This window comes from Artemia sp. Qi Xiang Cuo, chromosome 15 (genome assembly GCF_049724085.1).
Source record: "Artemia sp. Qi Xiang Cuo chromosome 15, ASM4972408v1, whole genome shotgun sequence".
NCBI classification, from domain to species: domain Eukaryota; kingdom Metazoa; phylum Arthropoda; class Branchiopoda; order Anostraca; family Artemiidae; genus Artemia; species Artemia sp. Qi Xiang Cuo.
The window spans coordinates 50,323,606-50,336,756 of record NC_142808.1 but is presented as its reverse complement, the minus strand read 5'-3'; the positions used below and the strand labels follow the sequence as shown (position 1 = coordinate 50,336,756).

General features: G+C 33.5%; 1 protein-coding gene across 1 annotated transcript; it reads right to left on the bottom strand.

The window, feature by feature from the left end:
* Positions 1-2,343: 2,343 nt before the first annotated feature.
* On the bottom strand, positions 2,344-12,500 carry LOC148943808 (uncharacterized). Its single transcript, XM_089100957.1, has 3 exons — positions 11,439-12,500; positions 5,494-5,736; positions 2,344-2,844 (listed from the first exon to the last, which is right to left on the bottom strand). Exons 1-3 carry the CDS (start codon positions 12,316-12,318, stop codon positions 2,768-2,770), a joined length of 1,200 nt encoding a protein of 399 aa, XP_088957083.1. The 5' UTR covers positions 12,319-12,500; the 3' UTR covers positions 2,344-2,767.
* Between the last annotated feature and the right edge of the window lie 651 nt (positions 12,501-13,151).

Below are 13,151 nucleotides of genomic sequence, written 5' to 3'. Positions count from 1 at the left end.
CATCCAAACTCATCCAATTGAAATTGTGCGATGGTGATTTTCTTCAAAATAGTCCATAGAACACATAACAATGTCTCCAGGGTTAGCGAAAACACCCAGGACTTCGAGGCAAAGATTTTGAGTTATTCCCATGGGGACATGCGACATTCTAAATTAATGGGTGATGATATTAAATTCAGATTGATTTCATTCGATTTTAAATTCGAAATTATTGTGTCCTTTTTAAAACTCAAGGTGATTTGAGAGAACCTCCCATTCCCATGCCCCACACACCCATTTCCGAAACAAACACTTAGAGGTGGCTCATTTGGATGAAATTGAAAGTCCTAGTTCCTTTTTGAGGGTCAGTAGTGACTGAGATCAAATAGCCCCCCCCCCCCCATTCCCTACTTTTCACCATACGCATACAATTGAAAGTGTGCAACGGCAATTTTATTAGTATATGCTATTGAGGAAAAGTATGATTGTTTGACTTCTACTTTCCCAAAATACAAATGTCATTAAGATCAGTCTTTCAGGGAATGTTGAGGGGAGTTTTGAACTAAATCATAATATGTTATGTGTATATGGGTTGTCAGAAGAGTTTAACTAAGGAATGACTGAATGCATTAATTTGGATTTTTTTTTTAATGATAAGGGATATGATCAATTGACAAAAAAGACAATCCTTGCACAATACTGCTTCCACAACAACTGCTCCTAACAATGCCTCCAGGGCTAGCAAAACCACCCAGGACTCCGAGCCAAAGATTTTGAGCTATTCCCATGGGGGCTTGTAAGGTTTTATGAATGGGTGGTCAAATAAAATTCAGATGGATTTCATTTGATTTTAAATTCGAAATTATTTTGCTCTTTTTAAGAGTCAAGGTAAATTGAGAGAGCCACCCACCTGCCCCCACTTCTGAAACAAACACTTAGAGGTGGCTCATTTGGTTGAAATTGAAAGTTCTAGCTCCTTTTTGAGGATCAATAGTGACGGAGATCAAATAGCCTCCCTCCCATTCCCTTCTTATCACCAAACGTATCCAACTGAAATTGTGCGATGGCAATTTTATTCAAAATAATCGACAGAACACATAACATTGCCTCCAGGGCCAGCACAACCAAGCAGGACTCTAGAGCTAGGATTTTAAGTTATATCCTGGTGCTATGTAAGGTTTATATGAATGGGTAGTCAAATTAAATTCAGGTGGGTCTCATTTGATTTTAAATTCGAAATTACTCTGCTATTTATAAGAGTCAAAGTGATTTAAGAGAACCCCTTCCCCACGCCCATTTTCAAAACAAACATCCAAACAACGTCTAGAGATTTAATTTTTTTTCCAGCATTTTCAAAAGGTTCGGTAATTAATATATTTGGAGAAATCAACCCCCCCCCCTCTCCACCCTGAGGCCTTAGGTCGAGGGATGAAAGCTGTATGATTTTTTCATTGTTCATCATATAGTATATGCTACTGAGAAAAGGTATGAATGTTTGACTTCTACTTTCCCAAAATACAAATGGGATTAACATGAGTCTTTCAGTGAATGTTGAGGGAAGTGTTGAACTAAATCATAACATGTTGTGTGTATATGGGTTGTCAGATGGGTTTGACTCAGGAATGACAGAGTGTATTAATTTGGATTTTTTTTTTTTTTGAAATGACAAGGGATATGAGCAAAAGTTCGTCTAAAGTGCACATGAACAATATTTTTTGAAAGACCTAAGATATCAAGGTGAAACTTCTGGGACATCATGAAAGAGATGCTCAACTGAACAATTAATAGGTGCTACAGCTATTAATACTTCTGCTACTACTGTTACTGCTTCTACTAATACAACGGTAACGCTGCTACTTTTTCTACTACTACTAAAACTACTGTAATAATAGTACTTTTAAGTTTGAGTCTATGAAGGTAAAATTTAAGAGAATATTGATGGCAAATTCGAACTAACAAAAGACATTATTTGCATTTAGATTGTCAAAAAAACAAATCTGAAGAAAGATTGGATTAGGTCTGGAATCTCAGAGAATACTTAAAATGAAAATCAATTGACCAGAAGGCAATATGTGCAAACTAGGCGTACTACTAATACTACTGCTACTACAATATTTACTAGATTTACTGCTACTTTTGCTATTGCACCAATTACTACTACTATCAGAAGTAGTTGTAAGGTTAAGAATATTGAAATGAAAATTTCAAGAAGGCTATGAATATACAGGTTATCAAAAGAGCAAATTGACAATATCGTAGCAATGGCTAATTGTATTAAACTGAGCAGTCACACAACTGCTTGGACTTCTTTTAAAATATCTACCTAATGGTTTGAAGAATTTTAAAATACAAATTAAAAAATAATAGCAATTCAAAACTTTTTAATGTTCAAATAGGTGACAAAAAGTATTGATAAGGTAATGTAATCCTGAATAAAATAATACGTAATGAATAGAGTTTAAGTTTCTTATATTTCAATGTTAGATACAAAAATAGTTTTAACGGCTTTTTTTGTTTCCTGAATAGTAAATTACAAAATATGTTGAATTCATAAAACAGCAAAAATAAATTAAAAATAAATAATATTAGTTAAATCATCATGTGAATGAAGACTAAAATCTTGCGAATTTTCTAAAAAGAAATGGACGTAAAATTAGAATGAAATAAATATCAAGCTAAAATGATAAAACTGATTTAAAACTAAAAACAAACTGTTAATCAAATTCAGAATTTGTTGTTAACTAAATAGCTACAAGTAATAAAAAATCCAATGACTGTTTCTTCCCTCTCATTCGGGCATTGTAAAACCTTGCTGTTCTTCAACCTTTTGTCTCTGTTGTTTTGACATTCGTCCCAATTTTGCGGCTAAAAGGAAAATACAGTGTGTTAATGCTTTGATATCTCAAGAATTTCGGGATATAGCTTTTCTGATCTTTGTTTATATTTTTATTTTTATATAGAAAGTATCAAACATGAAGATGTCTAAACATAGTTCATCGTATCCAGCTCAAGATTTATACTTGAACATTTAAAAAGAGCTGAACAAATATTTTGGAACATCTTGACTTGGAGGGTCAAAGGTCATAAGCGATATTTTTTGTTTTTCTAAAAATAAAGACACGTGAGTCTAATTTGAAAAATTAACCCAAATAATGCCAACTAATTCTGTCTAATTTAACTAAACTTTATTTCTGCCAACTAATGAAGGTAATTGCAGCAATTTGCCTCTTCTTGAGGCAAAAAAGTGAAAAAAATGTCACTTCTCATCAAAACAGTGTTTTTTCTTTTCTTAGCATCCAGGTCAATGTCTGTATATAGTTTTCTTGCTTTTAAATGCTTACATGAAAATCTTTTTTTGGCGTAATTATAAATTGCCTCTCATTCAGTGTAAATATTCAATGTTTTTATCTTACTTATGTTACTCAGACACCTTAATGACTTCCAACCATTAAATCAAATTGATCAAAGATGGATTTGATAAAATTTAGATAAAAGTTGCATTCCTTTCAGGAGATTTTCACCTCGCTGTAAAGTTTTGTGAATTTTATAATTTAAAAATTGTTTTCCACTTACAAGATTTGAGAAAAAGTTATCAAATTTCACCACAGAAAAATCAAAATCGCTGACAATCAAATAAACATAACTTAAAAAGCTGTATATTTTGAGTTTTTTTCTGCTTTAGATTTAAGAAAACCATGAGTCAGCAAATCATAAATTAAATTTAAGGTACTTGTCTAAAATACAAAACACACTCGAGAACTTCTATTGCGAATATCGGGTTTTTCGAGCTGTCTGTACCAGACAATAACCTATGGCTTGTTGGAAAACCATATTATAGCTCGTCTTTAATTAAAAAATTCATTGAAATTTTGGTCAGGTTAGGTTAAGTTACTTTAGGTTACACGCTCTAGGTGACCCCCCCCCACCGGTAGTTTTCATGATTTTGTTTCTAAAGCATTGTATTTTCATCATATTTTCTTTTATTTCATTAACATTTACCAAACTTCCCTTCTCGAGTGTTATTTATATAATAGAAAAGTACCAAATTTAATTTTATCAATTTAATTTATATTCTGAATTATAAATCTACTCTATATTAATAAACCAAATACCTTAAAAGGAGATTTAAGCAATAATATTCACAAGTTTACAGCTCCACAACCTTGACGACTACAGGCAGGTAGGGTTGCCATCTGGTGAGAAAAAATATCACTACATTTTACCGATTTTCTTGTTGATTTAGTGATTTTTTTTAATAATCTAGTTATTTATGTGCAAATTTAGTGATTTTTTGTTTAGACAGGAAAAAAATCACTAGAAATAATTATAAATCACCAGGGGCGGCAACCCTTTAGGCAGGTATGCAGATCACTACTGGCAGGTTGTCAGTTGTGTTGATGAGTTGTTGCACAAAAAGATAAGGCATGACTTAAACTTGGCAACCGCCAGGATGACCACTGAAGGATAGTCATAGTTAAAAAATACAGTCCTAGCGTATCCAAAATAGGACTCACTGTGGTTTATGCTCGAGTAATCCCCCTTAATCTTATGACCAAGATATTCCATAAAGATTTATCAAGAATTTCATTTCCATGAATTGGGCAGCTTATCGATAGAGCGTATTTGCTTTTAAAGTGGTGAAGGAGGACACTAACATAAATGGTATCTTAAATTTAATTAGGGGCTTTCTTCAGGTTCAAGCTTATAAGCCAAAACAAAATGAAATAAAGCAAACTGAAGATTGGTGATTTGAAATGAAAACTGGTGATGAACTGAGTTTGAATTTATTCTATGGTATGTTGCTAAGATATTGAATATATTCAATATGAACTGGTTTTGAATGTATTCTATTGTTTGTTGTTAAGATATTGAATTTATTTAATATGAACTGGTTTTGAATTTATTCTATTGTACGTTGTTAAGATATTGAATTTATTTAATATGAACTGGTTTTAAATGTATTCTATTGTACGTTGTTAAGAAATTGAATTTATTCAATATGACCTGGTTTTGAATTTATTCTATTGTATGTTATTAAGATATTGAATTTATTCAGTATAAACTGGTTTTGAACTTATTCTATTGTATGTTGTTAAGATAGGTAGATTTTAGCGATGAACTACTTACATTTAGACCATTTATAAGTTATTATTAGGCCTTAAATCGCCATTTTTTATTATTATAAGGGTAAATATAATACGTTTTTATTTAATTAATATTATATGTTATTATAAGGATATAAATGCTTTTTATGACTATGAACCTTCTTCAATTATTAAATAAATCCTAAGCCGATGCATATAAATGAGCTCGAAAGTCTACCAAAATAAAAAAAAATGGACATTGGGGAGGCCAATGAAACAGTCATTTTTTTATGTTTTTCTGAGTACTATAAAATAGAATCTAGGGTGGGGGGGGTATTTTCAGCTGAGGGTAAACGCCTCGACTCATTTTTCTCAGTTATTGTTCAGTGAATGAATTGGAATAAAGATGCCTTGAAAAAGGGAAACTTACAGTCTTTGGACATTCCCCATGCCAAACATTTTTGCAGTCTACAATATGGGCATCTATTTCGGCTATCTTTGTTGATCACACAGTTTTTTATTCTTAAACATTGGTAGTTTGTCTTGCGGAATTGTGATCTCTTGTCTTGTGATCTCTTGAAGAATGCTTTACACCCTTCACAGGTCATTACTCCATAATGGTTTCCACTTGACTTATCCCCGCAAATCTTGCAAAGGATAATTTTAATTTGGTCTAGAAAATAAAAATAAAGTTAGAAAAAGATTAGGTCTGAAAAAAATTTGTAAATAAAAGCTGGTAAAAATATTAGGCTAAGGTAAAAGGCACATGGTGTTAACAAATTTGAGACAGATGGAACATTCACATAAGATCGTTTAGCCCCCTTCCTTCCGAAGCTAAATTTAATAAAATTGACAGTTCCACTCTAAGGGAAGATACTTGAATTTTAGGCTGCACTAATAATGGCACAATTTTGCTAAACTTGGTGCTCGCCACTATGCATGCGTGATATTTCAATTGGACAAACACTTGAGTCTATATAATCTTAGTCTTGAAAAAAAAAATTGGAGTTCCAAAAATGAACCAATTATTGCTTCATTTTTATCCATGATATTTTTAACTTATTATTTACATAAGTAGTGTTGTTTTATACTAGCTTTATCAGTTATTTGCAGACTAATAAAAATAATAAGTTATTTATTCATGGCTGCCATCAGAGATATTCCTGCATAATTCTTTTGTCACTGATCATGCTAGTTTATACAAAAGATGAAATATAACTAAAACAAATAAAACTGATTATGATTAGTTAATCAAGAATACAACTAAAATCTGACAAGCAGAGTCAAAATTATTCTCTAAAAGAGTTAAAATGACTTTTCTTTTCCTGCCAAATATTTTACTTTTTTTCATTACAACGAGCAAAATGGGCAACGCCCTATGGGGAGGCCATCGTTTTGCTTAAGCCCCTCCTTAGAATGCTAGGATAAACTTAGCCCTTTACTTGAAACATTAGAAAAAAATTAATTCGAGAAAGATTCCAGTCACATAAGAAAAAAAATTACTTCGAGAAAGATTCCAGTCTATCCTCTTAAATTTATAATCCTTCTGGAGAGACACCAAAGGGGGAGGGGGAGAGGCTTACATTGAAATTTAGGAAATTGTTTTTCAGAGGTAGAAAATTAGCCTACCTGTCTAACATGATACGTGCATTTCTCATGAATATTTTTTGGCCTGGCGATTCCATTTTGACTAGATCTGATTCGAGTTATAAGTTTAATTTTTGTGTCCATAAAAAGGGAACGAACTAAATATATACAAGACTCAGATATAATAACTCAATTAAGGCTGACCAACATTGGGCTCAGATTATGGCTGCTCACTCGCAAATACAAGACAGAGCAGCTTAAATGTCTGCCAAAAAGACTTGAAGAAACTGAAAACGAAAACCGAACCTGTTTTCGTTTCTTTTCAGGTCAAGTTCGTTTAGGACCTTAGTAAAAATTATGGTTACAGCTGGAGAGGTGGCCAATGTTTACCCCCCCTCCATAAAAGTACCCGACCAGAATTTACTCCTCCTTCCACCAAAAACACATCCCCACAGGAAATATTCCCTCAGAATATATCCTATTGCAATATACCTCCCCCCCCCTTTTCGGCTGACTGGTCTCCAATCATCTTCATTGTTTTTTATTAAAAGGGCGTAAACTTTTAATTTATGACCTAATCAGCTCCTTCTGAGGTTTTTACGACCATTAGGTAAAAGTTGATAAAGAAGGGGCACTCCCCCTCCTACACAGAATAAATTTCGCTCATTTTGAGGTTTCATATTACGATTTACTTTAATAATATCAGCGTAAAAACAAAATATTCCCAGAAATGAAGAAGTAAATATCAATTAAATTTTTTATTCATTTTTAAAGTTTGTTATGTTAATGCCCCTATCAGATACCCCCTCCACCCCCCCCCCTCAAACCAAACAAAATCCTGGTTACGGCCCTGGAGATTAAACAATCATTTTCTACCTAAAACTTCTCTCATCTCTCTATCTTAGAACAAATTCTGCATTTATCTGATGGTTCAATGCGATGTTTTGCCATCAAATGCATCCTTTGAAGTTTGAAGTATATATTTTGAATATATCCTAAATACGAAAGAGTCAGAGAACAAAGTTGTAGAAGTTTAAATTTCATTCTTTTTTTTGTAATTTGTCCACTGTTTACACATAGTTTTTGTAATTGGGAAACATACAAACATATTTCACAGGGGAGCCTTCTGGTGGGAGAGGGGACAGTCTGAGGTAATCTTCAGTGGGAAAAAATTTTTAAGAATAATTTCCTTTTCATGGCGATAAATTTTCTATAGGAGAGAGTCTTTTCTTGGTTGGGAGGATAATTTTGTAGGATGGTATTTTTCAGGGCGGGGGGAGTAAACACCTAGAACCAGTTGGATCAACCCTAATTCCACGCTGCATTGAATTTTAAAAAAGCCCTTAAAAATAAAAAAGGCAAAATATACCCGATGAAACCAAGGATGCATTTGTGGTGCCTAAATTACACTTTAAGCTTTCATTCAGGGTAGTTGTGACGCGGTTCAATTTTAGCTTAACTGAACGAATAATGTTACTTTTGGGTTCAGATAAACAAAAAATTATTTGTTTCGATTTCAAAAGATCCTAATCTGAGTTATCCTTCAAAACAAAACCGTTAAACAGGATATTTTGTATACAGAACTTTAGATTTGAAATGTTGGTATTGCACCTCAGCAAATCCTCTTTTTAATTGTCGTTTAAAATGGTAGATTCGCAACACTTAAAAGAATTTAGCTTAAGCAACCAATTGATTTTGTGAACATTGTGACTAGGTTTGGGGTTTGCGCCGGCTCCACTAACACAAGGATCTATTTTTGTTTATCAAACAGTTCGTGGTAACGAACTGTAAGTAAGGAGCGACCCGGCTCAATGGTAACCGAAACTCTACAAAACGGAATTTTGATACCAATAGATACATCAAAAGAATTAGATTTTACTTCTGATTTCAAATATATACGTTTTATCAAGGTTAATTTTACCTATCAAAAGTTACGCGCCTGAGAAAATTTGGCTGATTTTCGAAAAAAGGGGGAAAGACCCCCTAAAAGTTATTGAACCTTAATCAAAATCACACCATCATATTCAGCATATTAGAGAACCCTACTGTAGAGTTTACAAGCTCCTATCTACAAAAATGTGGAATTTTGCATTTTTTTGCCAGAAAAAGATCACGGATGCGTGTTTATTTGTTTTTTTGTTGTTTTTTTTTCCCAGGGGTGATCCTATCGACCCCGTCGTCCTATAAAATCGTCGGAGGGCTTATTGGAACTGACATTAATAGTTATAGTGCCCTTTTCAAGTGACCAAAAATATGGAGGGCAAATAGGCCCCCTCTCACACTCATTTTTTTCCCAAATTCACCCGATCAAAATTTTGAGATAGTCATTTTTTTCAGCGTGGTTGAAACTATTTTAACTATGTCTTTTACGATGACTTAATCCCTCGAAGTCCCCAGGGGGAGGGCTGAAAGTTATGAACTTTACCTAATGTTAACATATAGTATTGGTTATTGGGAAGTATACAGCAGGTTTCAGGGGGAATTTTTTCTGGTAGTGGGGGGTGGGTCGAGGGTTATATGGGAGGATCTTTCCATGAAGCAAGTTTTCATGGGGGAAGGGATTTTGCTATGAAGGGGGCGCCGGATTTCCCATCGTTATTTTAAAAAAAATCAGAAATTAAATATAAAAAAACAAATTTTTCAACTGAAAGTAAGGAGCAACATTAAAACTTGAAACGAATAAAAAAATATTAGCTATATGATTGGGTTCACCTTGTAGTCAATGCCTCGCTCTTTAAGCCAAAGATTTTTTAGTACTTTCATAGGAGCTATTTATTCTAATTAAGGGCCTTTGTGATTAAGGGGTCATTTTTAAAGAATTGGAACAAAATTCAAACTTTAGCTTAAAGAGCAAGGTATTGAATAGGGGGCAAACCCCCTAATATATGTATTAAAAATATATGAACATAGAAATTTGTTACGTAAGTTAGTTCGTAAGTTATGTATATTTATTACTAATAAAAACGTTCGTAAATAAAATTAAACAAGTTTCGAGACAGCCATTTAACCAAATAAGGTAAAATTAATATGCACATTTCGTTTTAATTATTCATGCACGGTGAGCCGTGCAATATTGCATAATTATGAACGTTGTAACGTTATTTATGCAACGTTCACAAATGAAATAAAAAAAAAAAGTTTTTTTTAACTGAAAGTAAGGAACGACGTTAAAGCTTAAATCGAACAGAAATTATTCCGTATATGAAAGGGGATGTCCACTCCTCAACGCCTCGCTCTTTACGCTAAAGTTTGACTTTCTCACAACTCAATTTTTTTTAAACAATAAAATTTTGTTTTAATTGCAAATTTTTTTGATTAACTTTAACAGTATTCACACCATCAGATTCAGCTTATCAACGAACATTATTAAAGAAACTTCAAACTCCTATCTGCAAATATTTGGAATTTTGCATTTTTAATTAACTTTAGCGAAAATTACACCATCACATTCAGCTTATCAGAGAAAGTTTGACTTATCAGCTAAAGTGTGACTCTTTCACATAACTCTATTTTTTAAAACAATAAAAAACTTTAGTGTAAAGAGCGAGGCGTTCAGGAGCGGATAGCCCCTTTCATATACGGAATAATTTCTGTTCGTTTTAAGTTTTAATGTCGCTCCTTACTTTCAGTTTAAAAAACTTGTTTTTTTTATTTAATATTTCATCATTTCCGTCATATAAATGTTATTAAAATTCGGGGAAGGAAAATCTAAGAGATAAAGATTTCTTGGAGAGTAAGAGGTGAGGGGAAAGCCCTTCAGTTTTACTCGCATATATGCTGGTATTCTATAGCAAGGTATCCCATGATGGTATATAGCAAGACGTTTTGATGAGGGACTAAGTGGCCAATGAAATTTGTATAACCCATAGTTTTCTTATACCAATTTCCACCCTTAAGGAGACTATTTGAAAAAAAAACTAATTTTCACTGATGAAAGTAATGAACTAAGATTAAAATTAAAAATAAACAAAATATATTGCTTCTTATTTTATGGAACATATATCCTTATTATTGGCATAGACAAACTGACACTAGATATTTCATTAAATTTCTGAACATCTGAAAATTACCTCTTTACTGAAAACAGATCTTACTTGAAGATTTTTACAATTTAAAATGCAGAAGAAAAAGTATTGATTTTGTGTCTTCAAACCCTTTGAAGAAATTTATAATTCAGTCTTTTATTTTCTGTAGGGTACTCATGACCGATTGACTCAATCACCCTATGATCCCGAATATTTCTTATTACACATCATAAAGATAGAAAAACTGTTACTATAAGATTCTAAATTTTCTAATTCTAACGAAAACATACCTTAAATATACGTTATGATAAACACGAAAATTACACTTGAAAGCTGAACATAGTCCAATTCCAGCAAGGGCAGATCCAGAACTTTTTAGGGGGGGGGGACAAAATACGTTGATCTGTTAAACTTGCGTTAGGAGCAAGTTAAATTAACTAATTAAATAAGACTACTTTAGACTATGTTAGGGGGGATAAGCCCTCACCCTCACCCCTGGAACCAGGGTTGGTACTTACCCTGGGCACAAAAAATTTTGGGGCGCAGAAATACAAATCAATAATCTAACGGTTATAATCATTTTACAATTTTTGAAATTTCATTTGTATTAAAACTAAGTAGAAGGCACAGTCACAGTTATTAGATGAAAATAATTAACGAGTTATTAATTAATAATTAAAATAGAGTTAAATCAAAAGTAATCAAATAGTTTTGTAGGGGACATAATCTTGTACCTGAACCATAAAATGAAATTAACTCTTACCAGGAGCAGGAGCTTGCGCTGAATAGATCGTATTTCCATCCCTAAAACCTGGGATATTCATCCTTGGGATATATTGATGCAATCCAATTTCAGATGTGATGTGACAGTCAGTGCTTGAAATGGAACTGCCACTTGAGGTAGGAACTTGGGCGAAATATCCGTTCATAGCATGCGGAATGTTTGTCCGATGGGTATATTGATATAATTCATTTTCAGAGGTGTTGTGAAAGTCAGTGCTTGAAATGGAACTGCCGTTGGAAGCAGAAACTTGTGCAAAATATCCGTTCATATGATCGGGAATATTCGTCCAATGGGTATATTGATGGAATCCACTTTCAGATGTGATGTGACAGTCAGTGCTTGAAATGGAACTGCCACTTGAGGTAGGAACTTGGTCGAAATATCCGTTCATAACATGTGGAATGTTTGTCCGATGAGTATATTGATATAATTCATCTTCAGAGGTGTTGTGAAAGTCAGTGCTTGGAATGGAACTGCCGTTGGAAGCAGAAACTTGTGCAAAATATCCGTTCATATGATCCGGAATATTCGTCCAATGGGTATATTGATGCAATCCACTTTCAGTGGTGATGCGACAGTCAGGGCTTGAATTTGCCCACGTTCCTCTTGAAGAAGGAACTTGGGCAGAATGAAGAGGATATCTATCCAAGGGACATGGAGTATTCATACACGGGGTATATTGATCGACTGAATTTGTCAAGTTGTTATGTTGACTTTCTCTATTTTCAGGAGCAACATAGCTGTTACTGCTAGCATCAAATTGCCAAGAATTATGAGCACTATGATTCAACTCCGAAGCTTTGTCAAAGGCAGACTTCCAAAATTCGTCATAATCGTCAATACTCAAATACGCTGCCATTACTACATTATTAGATCTGATCTGACATCATACAACTGATACAAACACCTTTAAACATCGTCAAAACTTAAACACGCTGCCATTACCACATTATTTAGATCTAATCTGACATCATACAGCTGATACAAACACCTTCTGATACAAACACCTTCCTGTGTTTCTTGTGTTTGTAACAATTTGATACAAACACCTTCCTGTGTTTGAATCAAATAACCTCGATTACATTACACCTCGTAAGTTGAAAATGACCGGGAGAAGATCCAATTAAACCCTCGTTTTTCATTGGTTAAGAGAAGTAAGGTAGTTTTGTGATTTCACAATCTTTGACTTCAATCTAAACTGTATCTAATATTGGTCCAACTAGTCCCTAGGGTACTTTTAATAAAACCGTTTAAAAAATATGTGATAATACAAACAGACAAAAAACGGATTAAAAAAACAGGTGAAATAAAAATAAATGAAATGATTAATGATGCAAAAAAGACGTTTCTAGTCACGAAGATACTAATATAGGAGCGTAAGCCCATTTGAGCAGAATAATGTGCCTGGCCCGGTTCAAGAAGCAGAAGAGCCACTCCTTTGATTATTTCCCAAGACATTAAAATTTCTTTCCACAACTTTGAATTTTAGAAAGGGTACATATCATGGGTGCCAGAAGGGGGGCCATACCCCCCCTCCCCTGGTAAGCTGGGACCCTAAAGTAATTATACGGAAATCAAAAGAAAAAAGGCAGTAAAGCCACTATAATCAGAAATGTTTCCCTGAACGGGGAATTTTTGTACGATATGTTTTTGTGTTTTGTTATCATGTATGTATTTTTCCAGGAGTGATTG

Excerpts from the sequence above, each read along its gene's own strand:
- LOC148943808 (XM_089100957.1), bottom strand. The coding sequence starts at position 12,318 with ATGGCAGCGTATTTGAGTATTGACGATTATGACGAATTTTGGAAGTCT. Across the intron at positions 5,737-11,438 it reads AGCGCAAGCTCCTGCTCCTG|ACCAAATTAAAATTATCCTT; the intron begins GTAAGAGTTAAT and ends TTTATTTTCTAG. Across the intron at positions 2,845-5,493 it reads ATGGGGAATGTCCAAAGACT|CCGCAAAATTGGGACGAATG; the intron begins GTAAGTTTCCCT and ends TTTTCCTTTTAG.